Here is a 21,493-nt window from a genome sequence, read left to right as displayed (position 1 = left end):
ACTTCCCCCTGCAGAACCACAATCCCACCGAAGTTCCCCTTATGATCCCTAAATACATGATGCCTCATTTGGGGGTATGCAAAATACCAAAGTCAGCAATACCCTGTACTTAATGCTCAGACTTTTCTTACAGAGTGAGGGAAAATACTGTTACATGTTATGTTTACTGTACTTAAGATTGCAAAAATCAAATCTTAATATATTGTAGCAGAGGTTTTTATATGTCATCTTTCAAATGGTATAGAGCAATCTATGATATTTTTAAAGCAACACTCACTGGTGCAGGCATTCCAGCTCAGAAGGCAGGTCACAACCTACATAAGCTTTGTTCATTAAGCTGTACTCCAGCAGTGCACAAAAACAGGGATCCTACAAGAAAAGATTAATGTTTAACATAAATCATGCTACTGTGTGTAATGAATTTTCAAACAAATTAGCATAGCACACGAATGCAGGAGATTTAACTGGACCTCTTCAAGGAACAGAAGGCGGCAAACAGTGCAGGTGTGGAATAACATTGGAGAAAGATCCTGAGAGCTGCAGTGTTACATTTGTTGCATATAGGTGTGGGGAGACTAAGCTTTTTATTCAGCTTGTTTTCTGGAATACTGTTTTTCTTCTATTTTATCAGATATTAAGAAGTGCTTGGGAGTCTACTGTATAGGTGCCTGAACTGTCCACCCTTACCTCTGGAGCTGAGGCAATCCCAAATGCAGACTGAGGACAGCACACCAACTATCAACATAAAAGATGTTCTCTCATATCAGATAACCCCATAGATTAGTCATTTATCATGGCAAATATCACATGCAAATCAAAAATAAAAGCAAACAAACACTTACTTTCACAAGAACGTGGGGATTTCCCACAACGATCAGCAAAGCTTTTGCTCTAGTAATTGCTACATTAAATCGCTTTGGGTTACAGAGAAAGCCCAAATAGTATTTCTCTTCCATAAACATGCCTTCATGAGATCGCACCTAGAAATTAATTTCAGAATTGGAATAATGAGAAACCAACTTCCCTAGCCATAGAGTAACTATGATGAGCAACATATGATTTGCTCACTGCAGCAAACCACAGGTCAGTGTGAGCAATGCACAAGCTAGCTTCATAACCACACTTCCCACGATGGATTTTCCCAGAGGTCTCTTCTCCTATAGTCCCCTAACACAACTTTAGCAATTTCAGAAGAATGGCATATTAGCTTTATTTTAGGATCATGAATACCCACTGTAATTTGAAACGCAAAATACTAACACTACATCCTGAAAAACCTTTTTTTTTTATTTATTTTTAATCTTTTCAGTAGAAGAAATGGTAGTTACTGGTTTTCTAAGTTCTACAGCTCAATGATATTTCAGAGTGTCTCGTCAGTGAGCTTTGCCGTAGCCTAGAGGAAAATGCCACTGAATCAACTAATGTGCTTTGTAATGATTTCTCATCAAGTTTTCACCTTTATTTCAATCAATATTTGAACTCATATTTGATAAAGTAATTTTCCATCACTAATAATGGGTTTGTGTAAGTAGGAGCACAGTACATACCTACAACTATTTTAAGATAGTTACAATGCTGGAGTGAAAAGCCACGACATGATAAAGTATGAAGAAGAGTAAGCATGGTTCTGCTGCCCTTAGGAAAAAAACAAGCAAGCAAACCCCCAAATGCCTCCTCCAAGCCACAAGACAATCCCTCACCCAAACAGATTTCTTCCCTCCTTTTCCTCCCCAGTCATCCTGTTTTCCAGGTCTTTGGTTGTTTTAATAGCTATTTTGTCCTCTCTCTTAGAGATCCTATGCACTGCTGTTAGAAGTAGTCCAGTGTATCTTCAGCCACACATTCCTGGTCTGCATTGCCTCCTTTCACCAGTCTGTCCTCTGTGCCATTACCCAGACTCACAGGGGCACAGCCTGTAATAGTGCACATTCTTGAACAGTTCTGAAGGATCCCAGGTCACAAATGCCTCGAGAACTCCACATTCCAGACTTACATCGTTTACTTTACTTTAAGACTTACTGCTCCAAAAACATCCTACCATTTGAACCAAAAGCAAGCACACAGACTGCATTCTGAACCCAGCTTCACACTGCAGAGATAAAGGTCTATAAAGGTCCGCATGGGCCTGTAATACCCACCAGAAAAAAGTCTAAAGCCCCAAAACACAATCACATACACTGAACTGCTATCACTGGGATGTTCAGTGTCAGGTTAGCTTTTCTCTCAAGTTTCCCAACCACCTTCTTTGCTGACTCAGCACAGCTTCTTACTCCTGGCCAGCAGTTCAGCATGTATGTACAATATCTTCACCAGAGTATACTTGGATGTCAGCTCAGAACATAAAGGATCAATATCACACATTCCTGTATAAAGGCATCTGCAAAACGTGTCAAGATTGATCAGCTAATTGCTTATAGCAGCTGCTGCTTCTACTTCTTGACTCCACACTGAATTCTCCTTACAAGCACCAAGAAAAACCTCCACTATCAAGAGCCCCATCCAACAATTCTGTTCCTGAGAAGAAATTCTGTTCCTGATGTTTTTTTTTTTTTTTTTTTCTCCTTATGGGGTTTTCATGTGAATCCACATACCAAAGATGTGTGCATACGCTCTGGAGTGAACATCTAGCATTTACAGTTAGAGCAGGAACTGGCACACACCTGCACCTAATCAAAAACAAAGGGGTGGTAAACACTGGTGTGTGGAGCTCCTCCTCAGTCTTCTGAGGCCTGGTGTCTCAGCTGCTGCAGACAGTTTTCAGGCTGTTGACTGGAGTGTGGTAATCAATCATTGTGATTCACTCAGTTCTCTAATACTTATAATGCTTCCAGTTTGCATCTTCTCTAAACATGTTTAACTGAAGGTATGTTATCTGCATAAAACTCTAAAACAAACTTAGTGTGAACATCCAAAAAGGTTTGAAGTTTACTTCAAAAAGCCCAGACAGCACCTTGTTCACATGTGCTTAAAATAAGCACTTTTCCCAAATACTGCAGACTACTGATAATAAATATAGCTTCCTCCTTCCCTTCCCTCCCTAAGCCTCATGCCAAAGGAGCTAGAGAATTAAAAATATATTAAAGTATTCTACACAGGACCAGAGCAAAAATACATACCGTTGATAGGATGGTAACCAGGTGCTCCTGCCCTTGAAACTCTTCCACCGTGCCAACTTTAACATCTGACAAATCAATGCTTCTCAGAAGAAATCTGATTTTTTCCACCTACAAAAAAAGATTTGAAGGATTTTTTTTTTTCCACATTTGAGAGTGGATTACTTCAAAGCCAAAACATACCTCACAAAAATAGGGAATTTAACGCAGACGGGTTGTAGGAAATGCCCGCAGCAAGGTTAGCCATTAGCTACTAGTGAAATTTAAAAATGAAACAGCAGCTTTTTTCTGAGACGTTTAATACTTCTTACATGACGCAGCAGGTGAAATGCTTTCACCATGTGTACAGAAATTGACATTTTTTTGATAAATCCAGATTTTAATGAGAAAAACAACTTAGATCTTAGGAGTTTATCCATCGGAATCCTTCTTCCAGTGTGGAATGTATCCAAAACCAAGACTAAAAACAGGTGTGGTAGGGCAAGCAGCTTCCCCCATCCCTCCACAAGACTGTGCAGAGATTCCCCCTCTGCTTGCCAGCTGCACCATGCAGAGTGAAAAGCAGAGGCTAGGTGTGCCTACAGGTGCCTGCTCTCTTCTGGAGGGTACAAGGCAGTGTTTTCCACCACAATGCTGGTATGTTTGGGATAAGCATACGACCACCAGGAAAAAGCTGCTTGGAGACTGCAGCTGAAGTGCTCCAAATTAAGTGAAAAACGAACCACGGCTAAGCCAAGGGTTACAGTGCTTCTTTTCACATCAGCATTCTTGCAAGACAAAGTGACTTTCCTGAAGCAAACATTATTAGTATGCCTTGCACCATAGGCAGATGAAGGACACAATCATACTCCCTGAACCACTTCACAGGTTTTAATATAAGAGGTTCAGCCACATCTCTACCATATATAAGTATTTGAAAAATAAGTAGTAACTGTAAATACAGGTGGGTGCATATGCTTCAACAGTGGAATCAGCACAGACAACTCTAATTTGCAAGTCAGAGTTCTTCAAAAGGGGGCTGGTCTTTTCCACATGCCTTACTGTGTTTGCCCCAGCCCTCACATGCATGACCACAAAGACTGAGATGCGCACATCAAAAAAAAAACTGAACGCAACCTGTCCAGATCATCCTCTGGAAATCAAAGATTTTAAAAATGAAAGCAGACATCACGCACTTAACAGACTTGAAGTTGCCATCCAACATTCTGTACGTGTTCAAAGAGCAGTACAAGCTTCGAGCCTGACTGCTGGACTGCTAAGTCCCAATTCCTGTACTTTCCTCAAGGTCACAACAAAGCGACATACCCTCTACTTGCTACATTTCCCTTTTGTTCCGCTCCTCAGTGTGCATGGTAAGTGAGGATATCAGATACCTGTTCCAGCTGTCAGATATTAAGTTCTTTACTTGCTCCCTACTCCCAACAACTGAAATACCTGCTTTGATCCCTGAAACCACAAGCAGATCTCTCCCTATCACTTCCTAATTTATGAAACGAAGCAAAGCAGAATGCCATTAGTGCTATCTAGGTTTACAGTTCAATGGAAACATCATTAAAGATTGATAACACGCTATGTAATGACACAGTGACATCCTGACACAGGCCTTCCTGCTCTAACAAACCACAACATGAAATACACTAACTCTGAAGTTTTTAAACACTACTGATACCTGTTTACGATACGGTGTAATCACTCCAATATCAGTCAAAGACACTGCAGTGCTTTCATTTTTAGCCAGGTGGCAACAGTACTGCATCACTTGGACTGCTTCAGTTGGATTAAACCACGAGGGGCTGTGGCCTTCACGTGTTTCATTGCCCTGGATTAGGGGAAGCAAAGCGAGCAGATGAAGAAAATGTGCAGAAATTAGTATGTATTTAACAGATTATATCACATCTATTTTTTGCATTTACGATGTTTGAGACTAATGTTATATACTTCTTTGCTATAAATCCTTTCCAATGAACGAACAAGCATCACTTAACACCTTTTTTAAAAGCTAGATTTATAGTATATTTACAGATGACAGTGCTCTGTATACGTGACAGAGGATGCAAACCGCAACTCAGAGTGACAGGTGTTACCAAGCTGCTATCCTGCTTTTCTGCAAGGTGTAGGAGTTCAAAAAGCACCTCCAACAGTAGATATACCACTTGCTACTTCACCACTTCTTGGAAGACCAAAGAAAACTTTTCTTCCTGATATACTATTCCCTCTCCTCCCTCCAACTTCATCTTTAATAATCTTCCAGTTGTAGGGGATTGTATTCATTCTAATACAGCAAACTCTTATCAGAAATTATCTAAATCTAATGAAGCTGCCTGTAGCTCCGTGCTGCTGCTTTATTTGCCAACTTGATTTTTTTTTTTTATATTAAAATGTCTCCACAAGACGCTACGATCTGCAGCTACTTAAGTTGTTTGTAAACATCTGCCTTCAGTGGTTGTTTCATCAAAACCCAACCAAGTACTGAACAAGTAGATTTTCAAAACCAAGAAGCCACACTTCTTACAAAAAGCTTGTTTTCATACCCTTTCTGAAATTCATTCATAAGAATAAAATTTGCTGTCTACATTATCAGACAACTTCTGTGAGGCCCCTTTGTTTATACTTGACTACGTGAACTTTTTACATACCCTGACTCCATGAAAAATTAACGGAAATCCCTTCCTGGGCAATTTCTCCCAATGCAACAAAGAAGTTACTACTGAAGTGTCTGCACAAACTTCCAGCTCTTTATGATAAAACAGTTTAGATGGTAAAGCAAGCAAGGCAGAATGTGACCTGTAGTTCTTTATGAGCTTTGTGATCTGCAGAGACCAAAAAAATACAAATCTGTTACTGAAACAGGCAGCTATTCATCAAGCTTCAAAGCATGCAGCAGCTCCCACACAGGTATTTTGCCATCCTGTAGTATTTAGCTTTTCTAAAGCTGCCAAAGAACTGCATTAAAGGGAAAAATTGTAATTGTGATCTGTAAGTAAATACTAAATAAAAAAAGTCTTAAGAAGGACCATCTCTTTTTCCTCTAAGGGGAGAGGAGACAAAATGAAAGAATGAAATTTACACAAAAGATGAAATTGGCATTCTCCAGTTTAAGGCATCCTATTTGCAAGCCCATTTCCTTTTTTAATCAAGTCAGATTCTTTTCTTGGAGTTTCCATAGATGTAACCTGCTTCTCGGGGGAAGCCCTGATGGGCAGAGAAAAAGCATCAGACGAGCTTGTTATTAGAACAGCTAACAGAATCTGGCCTTGGAAAATTTACTTGTCTCTAAATGAAAAAATGGCCTCGAAGAAGCAATTCCAGCCATTAATAGCCAGCTCAAAGAGCACTAAAGCCTTCACTTTGTGCTCTCTCACCATGCCAGCTTGCCTTAAGCATTGTATATGTAACACAAGAACAGAAGTTTGCTGTAGCAGATTTTAAGAGGAAGTTTGAAGTAACTTTTCATTAGGTTGAACCCAACCTAAAAGCTAGAGCTAAATATCACCCACTCCCTGTCCCCTCCAGCAACTGCCATCAGACTTCCTCCTCTGGCCACACAATTATTGCGTCACCTTTGGTTTTAATTTTTCAGAGTATAGTACCAGAAGAATGAGAAGGCACTTTAATAAATCAAGTTTACATTTTAGCCCTGTATCTCAGCCTGTGACAAGAACTTAAAGCCACTGAAACATTTGTGCTTACTTACCTAGCAATGCTACCTCTGGCACTTGAAATGGACTTTAGGCACTTCACCGTACAAGAGCATTAGGAAACTGTAATGACACTCTGAACTGTTTCCCTACTAGTCAAACTGACACAGAGTCTAGCAAAAAAGGATGTTTTTAGTACTCCATATATGGATGTCCTGGTTTCAGTTAGAACAGAATTAACATATTCAACATGCATGTGTAGAGTTGTCCTCATTCAAGAACTTACTGCTCCAAATAGTGCCCTTGTCCCCAGCTTTTCATTCTCTACCTTTCAACCTTCAGAGCTATGCAAGACCACAAAGCGAGACTGAGCTTACTTTGTTTAAATTTAAGTGTTTACTCAACAAATGTTGAGTAAGAAGTAATGGTTCTGGTGAGTCGTATGAAATCTACTTATGAGGCTCTTCGATTCAAATCCATACTTCGGAATGACATTAAGGGGCTACTCTGGTCAAGGATATATCAACGGGGTGCCAGATCCTGATTCTGAAATATGCTCACCAAAACGTGTTCACCAACTGTACTAAAAACATTTCACTAATGGTAACTTGCTTCTGATACCCCAGTTCATGTACTGGGCTGCTAGGTGTAGTTACAGCTCAGAGATGAAAGGAATAGTTTAAGTATTTCTCTATGTCATGGAACATTCAGCTATTTCCAGCTACCCTGTAAACACTGTTTTCTTATGCTTGTATGACAAATATCCAAAGCTATCCTTCAGAGGAAGAAGAGGTAAGGAAACAGGAAGTTTATTTTTTTCCCCTTCCTGAAATAACTTGTTCAAGCTTGTGCATTTGTGGAGAATTATGAGCAAGTTTGGAAAATGGAGATGGAAGGGAATTTTAAGCTGTTATTTAGAATTATGCTGTGTGTACTACGTTTGACCAACTCTGAAGGGGCTGTCTGTTTTTAAGCCAAAAAGGACTTTAGGAGGTTAGAAGGCTGAACGTCCTTGATATTCTGAGTATTTATTCAAAATAATCAAATCTTCCTGCAAAAACAACTCTTAGAGTTAGTTTTAAGTCTAAGCATTAAGGAGTAAAGAAAGGTGGAAAAGAAACATCAGCAACCACAGTTTCTCCTTCTTCATGAGAAATAAACTAAAATAATTTGGTTTTACTCACCAACAAAGGATTATATGATCCAGAGGCACTGAAAGCATCCTCATCTCTCAGATACATATCCCTTGATAACAGTCGTTCCAGCAAGGACATATTTAATCCAAATGCCAATGCAATTTTTGATTTTATTACAGGTCCTAACTGCTTTGGATCTCCAACAAGAACTATCTGTATATATAGATTAAAAAAAACATCTTGTATTATAACAGTTACTAGAAAATGTAGTTTCAGTAACATGCACACTTCAAGAAACGCAAGATGTGTTTAAGTACTCTGCTTTCCTCAGACTTCTAATTTGTTTGCACAGGTTTAGGCCCAGAAGTATGAAAAAATAGCAGCTTGCATTCTACAACATTCACAACGGTAAGAACAGCAAGCAAAAAACTTGTTCTTCCTTTCAGAAGATGACTCTAAGAGACCTACCTGTCCATTAGCTTCTGAAATCAACCCGATAGGAATCAGACTCTCTGGTTCACATGCTTGCCCAGCTTCATCCAAAATCACATGTGTGAAGTGTCCAAGCCTACAATTAAGTAACATGAACTCAAAAGAGGGCTTTTTTTTTCAGATTAGTTCATTCTGCCACCCTGTGGTTGACCTCAGTAGCTCCGTAAACTTCCTTGTCATGTGCACCAGGAACCTCCCCTCCACATATACATCAAAGATTAAAATATTTCAAACACAGAAGGTAGAAGAAACAACTCACTAAGTGATTCCTCATCTGTGATTTCTCATCCACACTATCATATACGCAACCACTGCTTATCTTAAAGTATTAGTTAGGGCAAGGCTAAGATTAAAAAAAAAACAAAAAACTTGGAAAAAAAAATAATTGTTCTCAAATTCCCTCAGCTACGTAATTAGAATAACGCACTTGGTTTATGCAAAGACAATCACTAGGCCCTGTTTCCACCAAACAACTCTTAAGACAGCTAAACACTTAAAGCATTCTTTTAAAACGTTAGTTTCCTCTGATTTTGCTTAATAGCACTTTATATTGAGGTTGTTTACAGCTAGTTTTCTCATCAGGTCACCTTTACTAAGTAAAATCTAATTTTTAGTGTGAACTCCTACAACAATACTTTAAAGCCAATATGACTGTAAGAAGCAATATAGTTTCTAAGGATACAACTGCTGGTGGTGGAAAACTACTGCATCAAGGCTTTTTATTTTTATTCAAGGTATTTGTTAAGCTTCCTGTGTATGGAGAAAGTCTCAGCTGAAACATTACTAAAAACAAGAGGTTTGCCAGGAAGACAACTTAGGAACAGAGGTACATGCAATAAACTGCATTAAAACAGCTGAAGTTACAATACAGAGGGAATCTAAGGCTTGCGATTTTGTAATTTCCAGCTACGTCGGCAATACTCCTGTCTGTAGTACAGTACCTTACTCCTGTTTGATAAAACATTCCTGCACTGCTACAAGTGGTAATTATTATCCTGAACCAAGATGCTTTCCAAATATCTTCACCATCTTTGCAGTAAGGTTTCACTATGTCATCAATTTGCTGCAGAAACAAAAAGGTATTTTGTAAAACAAAAATGCTACTTGTTGTTTTCATTTGAAGAAAAAGCACTGAAAACTATGTTGGAAGCTAAACAAAACGTTTTGATTTAGACCTGAAGCTGAAATGAATTCTTCATGAATGTGCTTAAGCAATATATTTGCATTTCCTTCATCTTAGGGATCCAAATTTTAAGATATATTTCATATACACATTTTCCAGTTCATCCTCTGGAACGGCTACAGTACTTATTACTTTGTATCCTACCCACCAAGCCTAACCAGCCTATTAAACATTGACAGTTACATTAATAAATCAGTAGTTTTAGATAAAATATTAGAAGTGAAATAATAACTGGTAGTTATCTGTAATACTTACCTCTGGTGATCTGCAGCTAGCATTGATTCGGACCATAGCTCCTGGTTTTAAGAGATTGCTTTGATGCAGCCTCAAGCAGATCAGATCTGTTGCAGCATTTGATGGAGCACAAACTAAGATCCGACTATCTGGTAAAGTATAATGTATCTACGTTCGAGAAGATGGACATAAAGTAAGGTTAATTTGGAGATACAGCAATAGCTAAAATGTGCTCATGTTGTGCCACTGAATACAGAATCCAGATGAGTTTTGAACACGTTATACTCATCCACACTTCTGCAGTTCAAGAACACTAGTCTTGACAATCATAACCTAAGGGTACCAACAGCAGAAGTATTTCATGGTTACCATGTTGATGTATACCTGTGTTTTAGGAATGCACTACGCAGTCCTGGAATTGTGAGTCAGGTACTAGACACAAAAGCTTTAAAAATATAAAAACGGGAAGACTTGAAAATAAGTCATTCAGGAATTCTGTAAAATTCCTATCAAAATCTTTCATTATTTTGCATAGCTCAAGAAAATTGCTTGCAAGAGCATTTCATGAATTCTTGTTTGGGAAAAAAATGTGATGGTACTTACAGAACTACTCTAAGTGTTCTAACACTGAAATGGTTATAGATGACCCAACCGTCATCTACCTCTACCTGTAAAATAGCTTCGACTACCGTTATTGTTTTTCCAGTTCCTGGTGGCCCAAAGAGAATGTAAGGCGTTGGACGACATTCACCACTCACTATCCTTTTCACTGCCAGTTTCTGTTGCTCATTCAAAGCAGGATTGAAAAATTCACCAGCTCTCTGCTTAAGTGCCACAGTTTCATCAACTATGATCAAGGTAAGCATATATTAAACATGAACATAAATATTTTCAGCACACACAGGTTAAAGCAACTCCAATTCATGTTATATTTTACATTTTTTTTCTTTGTTTAATGTGGTAACAACTACCAAACTCCCCCCTCAAACTCTGATTTTCCTAGAACAGCACAGAGAAAATAAGACATTAATATTTCGGAATTGTACTAGATCTTTCATAAAATTGAAGGACAGAAAAGGATTATCATTATCTACTGTAACCACACGTAAAAACTATTCAGTAATTTTAACATCAAGCTCACTTTTTTTTTTGTCCTAGGGAAACACATTTTCAATAATTTTTCAGGGATAATACTAGTGATATTACTTGTGATAGTGATACTACTTGATAACCAGCGGTGAAGTCGTATGACAACTGTAATTTTTTCCTCCTCTCATACAGTCCAGCTCTAGCTTTCCACAACAGAATCTTATTAACCCATTAACAGAAGTACAATTTAGGCAACCTATTCCACAATTTACGTATCCTATTGCTACAACATGATAAAATAACCCTATTTAAACATCAGCGTGCTTAATTGCTGAAGTGATGCCTCTCAGATATGCGAAGGAATGATATGCACTTTCTGAATCCTTTTAAAAATCTGTATCATTTTTTCCAAAGTAGCTATCCCAGCATTCCAGTAACAAACCGGAAACTTGGAACATGAGCAAACATTTTCCAGTAGATGGCTTGGAATAATTTATTGAGTACAAAATATCACTGGATGCTTGTTGAGCTGAAGATGTTTAAATATTCCACAGAAGGACTCTAATGAAAATTCCTGCTAGTATCACTGTACAGTTTCTCCTTAAAAGAGCACGAGGGCATCTGAAAGGCACCACCATACTAAGTCCTGATTTGGCTGAAGTAATTGCAGTGTTGAACTGTTATTCTTTAATAAAGAAAGTAATAAAGCATACCGAGCTGGCTTGTTTGTGCAGGAACTGTCACCACGTCTGGTATGTTCATCTGCCTGGATGCCATGCATTTTGTCTGTCTGTTCTGCAGTTTTTTGACCTGAAAACATCAAGTCAAGGTAAATGTGTTTATAATCTTACAGTTACAGGCAATTATCTTCACTAATATTTTTGAAGTTGCTACATTTTATTTTTTCCCCCATTAAATGGCATTGTGTCATTAAACAGACTGTTTGTATGAGAAGAAAAGATGCAAGGAGTTTTCACCTTAAATCTAAGGTTTCTAGAAGTTTATGTTAAAATTAAGTATCTATTGCACAAATACTTTGCACACTGATAAGGATTGTGAAGCCATGGTTAAGTAGCTTACATCTTTCAGCAAAAGCCAATGTTCACATTCCATGCGTTTTGGCAAGATGATTTCATATTGCAGCACGGGAGGAAACTGTAGTGAACATGGCATTAACAGCACTCTGGACCAGATGTTACAATTCTCCTAATAATACTCATCCCAATCAAGTGAACTGATGAGTGTTGGTGTTGATCACTTCTTGTACAGGACAGAGGTAGTTGTTTTCCAGCCATATTATCTTGGGATATTTGCTGCTTCCCCAGAGCCATGATGCCATGGAAATACTGCAAAGCTTCTGCAGTCCTGTCCTTCTCATTACTTGCTCTGCTGCTTATCCATAGGTACTAGTGACTTGAATAGATCAGAGCTTCGGGGGTCATACAGGGATCTCTGGGGTAAGATGAGGGGTCCAAGTCATGTTCCCCACCACCCTTATAGTCAAACAGAAGGAACCCTGTAAGAACAGGCGCCTCGCAGTAACTAGCTGCGCTGCAGCTCTTACCAGTATGGCTCCGTGCTTATGTGCAGGAGCTCCTCGACTGCACATTATTCACTGCACAACCAGAGACATGCCCGAGTTGTCACCATAGGAGGATGGAACAGCAATGATATTGTCTGACGGTTTAACAACCCCCCACCAGGAATGGGAGAACGTGGGTGGACTTCCCACGAACAACTCGCATTACCCTCCTGGTCACAAGTTGTGCTGCTCACTGGAAGATTTCTATCATTCACATACCTACTGCAATACAGAATCACAGAATCACAGAATCACAGAATTTTCTAGGTTGGAAGAGACCTCAAGGTCATCGAGTCCAACCTCCAACCTAACGCTAACAGCCCTCCACTAAACCATATCCCTAAGCTCTACATCTAAACGTCTTTTGAAGACTTCCAAGGATGGTGACTCCACCACTTCCCTGGGCAGCCTGTTCCAATGCCTCACAACCCTTTCAGTGAAGAAGTTAATACATCCAGGAAATTTCCAGAATTAGTAGAGTGAGCTGGTGACAGCTTCCTGACATAAGTGGCAGAGACACTGATCAGGAATAATTCCTTACTAGACTTGCTGCTCCCATACAGGAAAAAGCATGCTTCCACAGAGCAGCCTCTAGTGCAGATACTGCAAGGTAACCTCAAGATCTCAAAGAAGGCTAAAAAGGTAAGAGCAGTCAGAACTTAGGACAATCTAGAGCAGACTTCAGTTTGTTTGAAGAATCACTGAATGAAGTGCTCTGGGAAGCGGACATGGGGAGAAAAGGTGCCCAGGAGATCTAAAAGCTGTCTGAGACATCTTAAACAAACCATCGTGCTGCGCAAGATCATCTGGCATTTCAACAGAAGGTCTGCTTAGCTAAGCTTGTAGCTTCTTGATGAATTCATAAAATCCAAGCTGGAAGGTTAAACTAGGACAGGCAAAAATAGAAAAACACTGCTTGGAAAGCTGGACAAAATCTGGAGAATCAAAGTCCAGCTGATGTTTAAGTGTGGCAGGAAGGGAGAAACAAGAACAGACTCTGCAACTGTTGTGTGGAAGAGACAGCTCAGAGATGGATGAGAGAAGACAACTTATTGAGGGATGATACACGACAGAAGAACTCAATGCCCTTGAGCAGTTTGGGAACAAGAGGGAAAATTAATGTAATGGCACTGTGCTATGAGCCACTGCTACTTTAAGCCACTGGATGCACCCATATTCATCCAGTAGCTGTGACTCACAACAGTGATACAGTTGTGGATACTGCTGCCTACTAAACGGAAAAAAAAACACCTCCCCATCCTCCCCCCCAAAAACAACTTGTCATTCCCACAACAAATTAGGGATGTCCCTGACAGCAGGATGAAGCTAACATTGCTCCAATTTAAGATGGACAAGGAAGATCGTAAGAACTACAGCTCTTTGGCCTCAGTCCAGTCCCTGAACAGATCATGAAGCAAATCCTTCTGAATTCACACATTTAGAAAAAGGTGACCAGGAACAGTTCACACAGTAACAAGGGACAGAGCTTTCTTAATAGGTGGCCAATCCAATTTCCTTCTCTAAAGAAGGGACTTATGTGGACAAAAGAAAGCAGTCATTGTAATACTCTCTGACTTCAGTAAGGCTTTCAAAAATGGTTTATTTACCACAATATTCTCATTTGTAGTCCAAGGACACGACCTAGATGAACACTGTTAGATGAGCTGTAAGTTGGTTGAATTACTGGGTTCAAAATGCATTAATCAATAGCTTGATACTCACCCGCAAACAGGCCACAAGCTAGGAACCCCAGGGTTGTCATTGGGGCCAGTACTATTTAGCATCTTCAAGAATTAGGATGAGACCAAGTACACCCTCAATAAAATAGCAAACAAAGTCAGGATTCATAGTTGAAATGCCTGATGGCTCACCTACAATTCAGAGGGACCACGAGAAACTTTACAGTTAGGCCAATAAAAAACAAAACAAAACAAAAAAAACAACTCATAAAATCAGTAAGAAGTGGAAAGCTCTGTACCTGGGACTGAGTACCTGCATGAACCAAGACAGGCTGTGAACCCGCTGTCTGAGTGAGTTCCCTAAGCCCTTTCCAGGATCCTGGGTTACGGCTAGATGAATACAAACTAACAGCATGTTCTTAAGAACTTAAAAGAACTTAGCTTTTTTAGCTAAATTTGGAGGAGGTAAACAGGAATCTATTGTTCATAAGGGCTTAAATAAATAAGACTTGGACAAAAAAAAAAAAAAAAAAAAAAAACAAACAGTTCTTTGCAGTAGCATACTATATAAACAAGGGATCACAACCACAAGTTGTGGGTAGAAAAATTGATACTGGAAATCGGGAAAAAATTGAGTGGAAAGGTTGTGAGACACTGAAACAGGTTACGCAGAGGCTCTGGAACCCCTGGACAAAACCAAACGAACCCCGACCCCAAGGCTGACTTGATTTGTTATTGGTGACAGTCCTGCTTCAAATAGTAAGAATGATTAGGTAGCATTCTTAAGTTCCTTTTAAGAAAGATGTTATAATTTCTTCCTGTAATTTAACTAGCAGTTAAGAAGCACAGGTAAATTTCCTTAGGCCAGGATGATTATCTTTTATCATAAAATTATTTCCTGCCACAGTGAGAAGACTTTACACATCTATTACGAAGTTACTATTAACACTAGTTTAATGCAAATCTGACAATTCAAATTATAATCATACGGGTTGTTACTAGCACTTCTCATTCTAGGTGGGAGGGTTGCTTAATAGCATCAGTTGCTACCAAATTCTCTCTCCAGGTATCAAACGACCTTCTGTTATCAGAAAGAACAGAATTACAGAATGGTTGAGGTTGGAAGGGGCCTCTGGAGATGGTCTAGTCCAACCCCACTGCCAAGCAGGGTCACCTACTACACACTGCACAGAATGGCAGCCAGGCGGGTTTTGAATATCTCCTGAGCAGGAGACCCCACAACCTTTCTGTGCAATCTGTTCCAGTGCTCTGTCACCCTCACAGTTCTTCAGTTTGTGCCCATTGCCTCCTGTCCTGTCACAGGGCAACACTGAAAAGAGACCAGCTCCATCCTCTAGACAACCTCCCTTCAGATAGTTATGCACATTGATCTCATATTGATCTCAGTCTTCTCTCCCCAAGAGAAACAGGCCCAGTTCTGTCAGCTTCCCCTCATGAGGGATGTTCCATTCCCCAAATCACCTTCATAGCCCTCCACTGGGCTCACTCCAGGCTATCACACTGGTTAAACATGACTTCCTCTTGGTGAAGCCATGCTGACTACTCCTGATCGCCTTCTTATCCTCCAGAAGGTCAGAGATGACTCCAGAATGAGCTGTTTCATCACCTTTGCAGGGATGGAGGTGAGGCTGACTGACCTGTAGTTGCCTGGGTCCTCCTTCTTGCCCTTTTTGAAGACAAGCTGCATCAGCTTTCAGAAGCAGCAGAACACGACTGATTCTCTCATTTCTAACAACAGCTGTACAGTACTTAACTGTTACCAATGCTGTTAAGAGTTTTAACAAATATTTACAGAATATTTACCTTACTCTCCTGCTGGGAGTATTGTTCAAGGCCATCATCAACACCATCGTACTCGGTAATATTTTGGGTCTTGACAGCTTGTGGTGACCGTAAGAGAAGCCGTTCTGGAAATAAAACTTCAAGTTTGGAGAAGAAAGAAAGGAATTTGAAAACCACTTAAACACGACACACATTTTACTGATAGCAGCTTGCTCTAAGTTTGCTAAACAAAACCTATCACAGAACTGGGAAAGACCCACGTGAAGGTCATATGAACTGTTCTACTCAACCATACAACACAGGGTACCTGTGCTTTTTATTTAATTCTGATGCAATGAAAACCACTGCCATTTCACATATTACTGTTACCACAGCATGGTCTATACAGTTCTCATTGGTTCAAACTGTTGACAAAAGTTGAAGTTTCCATTTACGTCCCCTGTGACGGCCAAAAGCTCTTCTATTTTTTTTTTTTTTGTTTATAAAATAATTACAGGAAACTGTAAGAACACATTATTATAATGCATTCTTCTCAGTATGCCCTGATGTGAAAGCAACATAAAACATGAGCCTCCACACCACTAACCCCCTCCAGACAGCTTCAGTAAACTGAAATATACCTTTTTCACCCAGACAGGTAGCTTGTTCAACCGCCAGCTGGCACCGTCTGCTAGTAATCCTGTTGTTAGAATGGCAGATCAGCAGTTTGCGGTTAGAGTAAAATCCCAGTATTCTGTAAGCTGCAAAAGCATACACCCTACAAGGCATCCCGTACTTTTTCTGTGAACCATTGCTTACAAAAACAAGAGTTTTTACACAAGCGTATTTACTGAAAAATGCACTGCAGAAATGTTAATCAACAGATATGCTGTGAGCAGCACTGATACACATAGTCTCTAGCCCTTCAGTGAGACAAAGATGCCCTTGCACTCCAAAGTCAGATAGTCTTTCAAGTAAGTTTTTGGCAAAGCCAATCTTTGATAGAAGATTATGCAGCTATATACAGATAACATGCCACAAATAAAGCAAAATGCAAGGTTTATGAATAGTCTCGCAGCCATATTGGTGTATTTTTCTTAAAAAAACATCAAAACAAAACCAACCACCCACATGACAGAAACCAATGCAACCAAAAACACAGCAACAACAACAAAAAAATCCCATACCACCCCAAAAACTACTCCACTGCCTGGCATTGCAGCAATCACTTACATGTTGAAACATTCTTGTCTTGTCTCTGTTTTGTATGTAGTGCCTACCATTGCAGTCTTATCAAGGAATATAGTTGGAAAGAAATGAAAGAATTGGCACCTGAGTTCTTAATTGTGCCCTTCCTGTATCTGCCCAGACTACCAACTGACAGCCTCATATATTTTCAAGTTGCTTTAATAGAGGAATCACAAAATGGAGCTCTTTTCAAGTCTATTAAATACCTGCAGTGAACAAATTCCACATCCATGGGTTCCGAGTTGTAAGCCTGTTCAAAATCTGCATTGAATTTCAGAGTAACGTCTTCATTACATATCTGTTGCAAGAAAAAAAAAAAGTTTACCGATGAAGGGCTTAGTCCTTTACACACAAAAAAGCATCTTTGAAAGCACTAGGAATAAAAAAAAAAAAAAAAAAAAAGCCAATACCTAGATTTACTAACTACTAATACATTACATTTCTAGATTATGTTATGAGTGCTTTTAGGCCAGGTGACAATTATAATCTAGGTAGAAAAAAGGAAGCCTATAGTCTTCAAAACAACTAAATTAACAATAAAAATACACTATTTAGAGCGTAGATAAAAATCTAGCTTCCCCAAAACAGGTTAAGCTCCATGAGTTGTACTGGCTTCCCCTCTGAATCCTGCAGACTACTGTATTTTCAACAGAAAACACACCTCGCTTACCTCGGTAATATAGGCAACGTACTCTATTATATGCTCAGAGTAGACTTGACTTTTCAGTATCACCTTATCACCTAATTGTAAAAAAAAAAAAAAAAAAAAGCCAACATTGTGACAAGGAATAGTAAAATTCTCACCACAGCACTTCATTTGTTCCCCTTTTGCATGGTTAAGGTGGGAATTTGCAGGATGACAGATGTTCACTAACTTCAGCAAAATTGCTGGATCCATGAGTACCTCAGAAGGACCTAACTGCACATAGCAGTTCAGATCACATTTTAGAAGGCACCTAATATTGGTGCCATCAGACCCTTCAAAACCTTCTGGAATCCTGTGTGTCATAACATTGAATTCTTAATTACTTTCCCAGTTTTGATACCCCTATTGCAAAAATAAACATTGCACAGTGTTTTGTGAAAAGCTTCCTCCAGTTTTGTACATAAGTTTAAAAATATGAGAAGACTCATGAGAACAGACACGTAATGCTTCTTCAGATAGCAGCCACTGTAAGACTTAAAACACTAACAGTGCAGATCACCTGTACAGTAGCCTAGGTTAATTATTTTGTGTTCAAATCCTTACACATATGACAATGCAACAGAGTTTGCACTGCACTAAAAACACAGATCAACAAGCTCTTCAGCTTTTATCTCACATCAATTACTACCTGTATTCAGGTGAGGTCTGCCTTCTTCCAGTCCTGGCACTTCTAACACTAACAAATTCCCATTCCTTTTCAAAGTAATGCCACTCATGCTAAAATCTTTCATCTCCGTTTCTGCGTAGATCTCTTCAAGCCACAAGAGAGTAGAAAATTTTGCTTTGTAATTATTTATATTAAGACCCTGAAAAGCAGAACAGGATACATTACAGTTGCAATTTCTACACTGAGGTACAGACCCCACCAATCTTAGTATTACATGAAACAGTTCAAGTTAGACTGCTGAGCTGCCAGTTAAGGTGACTAAATACAGCATCTTAATGCACTAAGCTAAACTCCCACAACAGTCAGTGCAGAATTTTCGTATCTTCGGAGCTCAGATAAAACAGCCACTCAGCTAAAGCATTAACCATGTCTCCTAGAATCACCAGTCTCCCCTGACTAAAATGATCATTTCAACATCTGAATTCAGGGGCAGTTTAGAAACTGAATTGTATGTTCACCAGTCTCAGAAAGCTTAAAAATGTAAGTACACTGGCCAGAGATGGGTAAAGATGGAGTCACATCAGTCTCTACCCTGTTTGATGATTATAGAGCTTATGGCAAACTGAAAGAATCCCAACTTTCCCCCTCACAGCTTAATGCACTCTCACTGAAGACATGTTGACCGACAGCACAAACTCTCCCTAAACCATGACTGGCGGCAAGGATTGCTTTCAGTTTCGATTAAATTCTCACTCAAATGTAATTTGAATGAGCAGTGCTTTTCTGGTGCTGACTTCACAACAGTCACCAGCACTAGACGGAACTTAAGATGTGGTTAAAAAGAGTTACTATTACCAGCAGGCTTTCAGCACAAAATCATTTCAAATACTACTGTTTTCTCTAGACAGTATCTCTAGCACACTACCATATGCCAATGATTTCAGGGTGTTTTGTGAGCCGTTCAGAAAGCAAACAGCACATTTTACCTACATATCTGCCCCAGTTAAGTCCTTACAAAGTTGGGGGGGGGGGGGGAGTGATCAGCAGCAGGGCTCTACCAGAAATCAGGACAGTTTCTGAAGAATGACTAATATTTGCACTAAACTTTAGGTTTCCTTTTTAAGAAAATGTATTTTAGAACTGCTGCACTCATGGGAAGAAATTGAACTAGCTGTACATTTGAGAATTTAAAAAGAGGTTTTGAACAAGCAGAAAAGAATCCTCTGTTGCTGCAATAAGCCTAAGAACTTCTACTTTCATTTCCTATGAAATAACTGCTGGACTACTGTTCCAACACGCCGAAACCTCCTTTCAATGATGCCTACAGTGGAGAAGTGAGGAGGAATCTTTTTCACCTACTGTAATATCTCTCCCTTTTCAGTTTTTCACATTTACCATTTTAGTTTCTTCTAAGCTTGAATTCTGTGACATACTGAAACCAGTCTAAGTTACAGGGTACAGACTGCAGTCTTAGTCTACTCGCTAACAGCATTATATCAGCTTATATTATGCTAAGGGTTACAAGTTTCTGATAAATTAAGGTCAGCTTAAACAGACATGCTTACATAAAACACAGTTTCTTAAATAAACCTACACTTGCATACCTCTGCTAGGAGAGGCTGGAAGGTCAGTACATCTAACTTCTGCTCCACACATCTTCTTAACTCGTCTGGTATGGTATAATGCGGGAGGAAGCTTGGAAGCTTTCTGTTATTTCTGAAACAAGAACATGTCAAATAATTCAGTAGCTTCATTTTTTTTTTTTTTATTTGAAGGACAGCAAATTAATATGCCACATCCTCAAGGCTACAAGAAACCACATGCCACAAAACAACAGATTGCTTCAAGGTGATAATTGTAAGTTTTCTACATTGGGACAAAAGATAAGTGTTCCAATTACTCAGCATTTTTTTTTTTTTAAAAAAAAAGTGTCTGCTTCTATCCTCTTCTCCATTTAGTGATATTGTTATAACTAAGCAAATACTAAGTATTATAGAAGTTTATCTGGAAGAGGAAAATTTCTGAAATCAAGTTAGGAAAAGCATAACCTAATACAGATGTCAGGTTGCTTGAGGAATTAAGAAGCTAACTTGCTTAGAAAATTATTAAGAAAAAAAAATCTGCAATAACAATTGTTACTTGTAGGACAGTTGCATAGTAAACTAATTTAAAATTTAAAAATCACATTATATAATAGGAAGCTTCTGTATGAAGAAACTACAAAAAAATCAAGCAGTACACTACTAAAAAATGCGTCAGTAAAATCTGAAATTAAAATGTTTACAATATACACATATAAATATGCACAAATTCTTCTTGTTTGGCGTTTGTCAGCATTACAAAACAGATACAGCAATACTGAATACAAGAAGATAAGACAAGCATTATTCCCCGCCCACCTAACTCACAGTACCTTTTGAATATAGGGGCAACCACTGTTGTCGTCCTTTGCTGGGGTACTGAAGTAATTTTAGGCTTTCTTGAAGAAAATGGTTCCACAGGTGCTATTAGAAGCTCTGCTTCACTTGTTACTGTGGTTTCAATATAGCGTCCGATAGTAAAATCAGAAAATCCAAGCAACAGGAGTTCTTTACTGTGTCCAGGATTTCTTCAAGCAAGCAAAAGTTAAGTTCTTAAAATCATCACATTGTCTTTTCCTCAGCCGTAAGTACTCTTTTCAGTAAAACCGTACGTTGTTTTAGTAACAAGAGAGCTGCTAACTTGGGGCAATTCCTTACACTCACTCCCTACACTGAGTTCAGTCCAAGTATCATGTTATAAAACGAAAAAAAATTTAAAAAAATCTAACACCCCAATTTCATCAAAAGCTTGAGTAAGGGACAGAACCCCTCTCCTCAACATACCAGGTACAGAATTAATACGCCCATCGCAAGGAATGTCTTGTAACTACTGCTCCTGAAAATGATGAACCAAGCATTTCCAGTGGAGGAGCCTACAGCAGATCCCTCCCTACCCCCCCTCCCCAGCAGTGTGCAGCAACAAC

General features: G+C 39.1%; 1 protein-coding gene across 1 annotated transcript in view; it reads right to left on the bottom strand.

Annotated features, from left to right (window-relative positions):
- Positions 1-273: 273 nt before the first annotated feature.
- The window catches only part of MOV10L1 (Mov10 like RISC complex RNA helicase 1), a 36,677-nt gene continuing 15,457 nt past the window's right edge, over positions 274-21,493 (bottom strand). Inside the window, exons 9-26 of the mRNA XM_032203076.1 lie at positions 20,903-21,097; positions 20,094-20,205; positions 18,511-18,688; positions 17,847-17,917; positions 17,383-17,474; positions 16,570-16,628; positions 15,971-16,086; positions 11,599-11,695; positions 10,465-10,643; positions 9,818-9,964; positions 9,321-9,442; positions 8,356-8,455; positions 7,936-8,100; positions 5,750-5,923; positions 4,783-4,932; positions 3,117-3,224; positions 843-980; positions 274-369 (exon numbers count right to left, since the gene is read on the bottom strand). Of these exons, the coding sequence (XP_032058967.1) occupies positions 274-369; positions 843-980; positions 3,117-3,224; positions 4,783-4,932; positions 5,750-5,923; positions 7,936-8,100; positions 8,356-8,455; positions 9,321-9,442; positions 9,818-9,964; positions 10,465-10,643; positions 11,599-11,695; positions 15,971-16,086; positions 16,570-16,628; positions 17,383-17,474; positions 17,847-17,917; positions 18,511-18,688; positions 20,094-20,205; positions 20,903-21,097 (2,299 nt within the window). The remainder of the gene's footprint in view (positions 370-842; positions 981-3,116; positions 3,225-4,782; positions 4,933-5,749; positions 5,924-7,935; positions 8,101-8,355; positions 8,456-9,320; positions 9,443-9,817; positions 9,965-10,464; positions 10,644-11,598; positions 11,696-15,970; positions 16,087-16,569; positions 16,629-17,382; positions 17,475-17,846; positions 17,918-18,510; positions 18,689-20,093; positions 20,206-20,902; positions 21,098-21,493) is intronic.

The sequence above is a fragment of the Aythya fuligula genome, chromosome 1 (genome assembly GCF_009819795.1).
Source record: "Aythya fuligula isolate bAytFul2 chromosome 1, bAytFul2.pri, whole genome shotgun sequence".
NCBI classification, from domain to species: domain Eukaryota; kingdom Metazoa; phylum Chordata; class Aves; order Anseriformes; family Anatidae; genus Aythya; species Aythya fuligula.
Note: the sequence above shows the minus strand (reverse complement) of the source record. Positions and strands in the feature narration are given on the sequence as shown.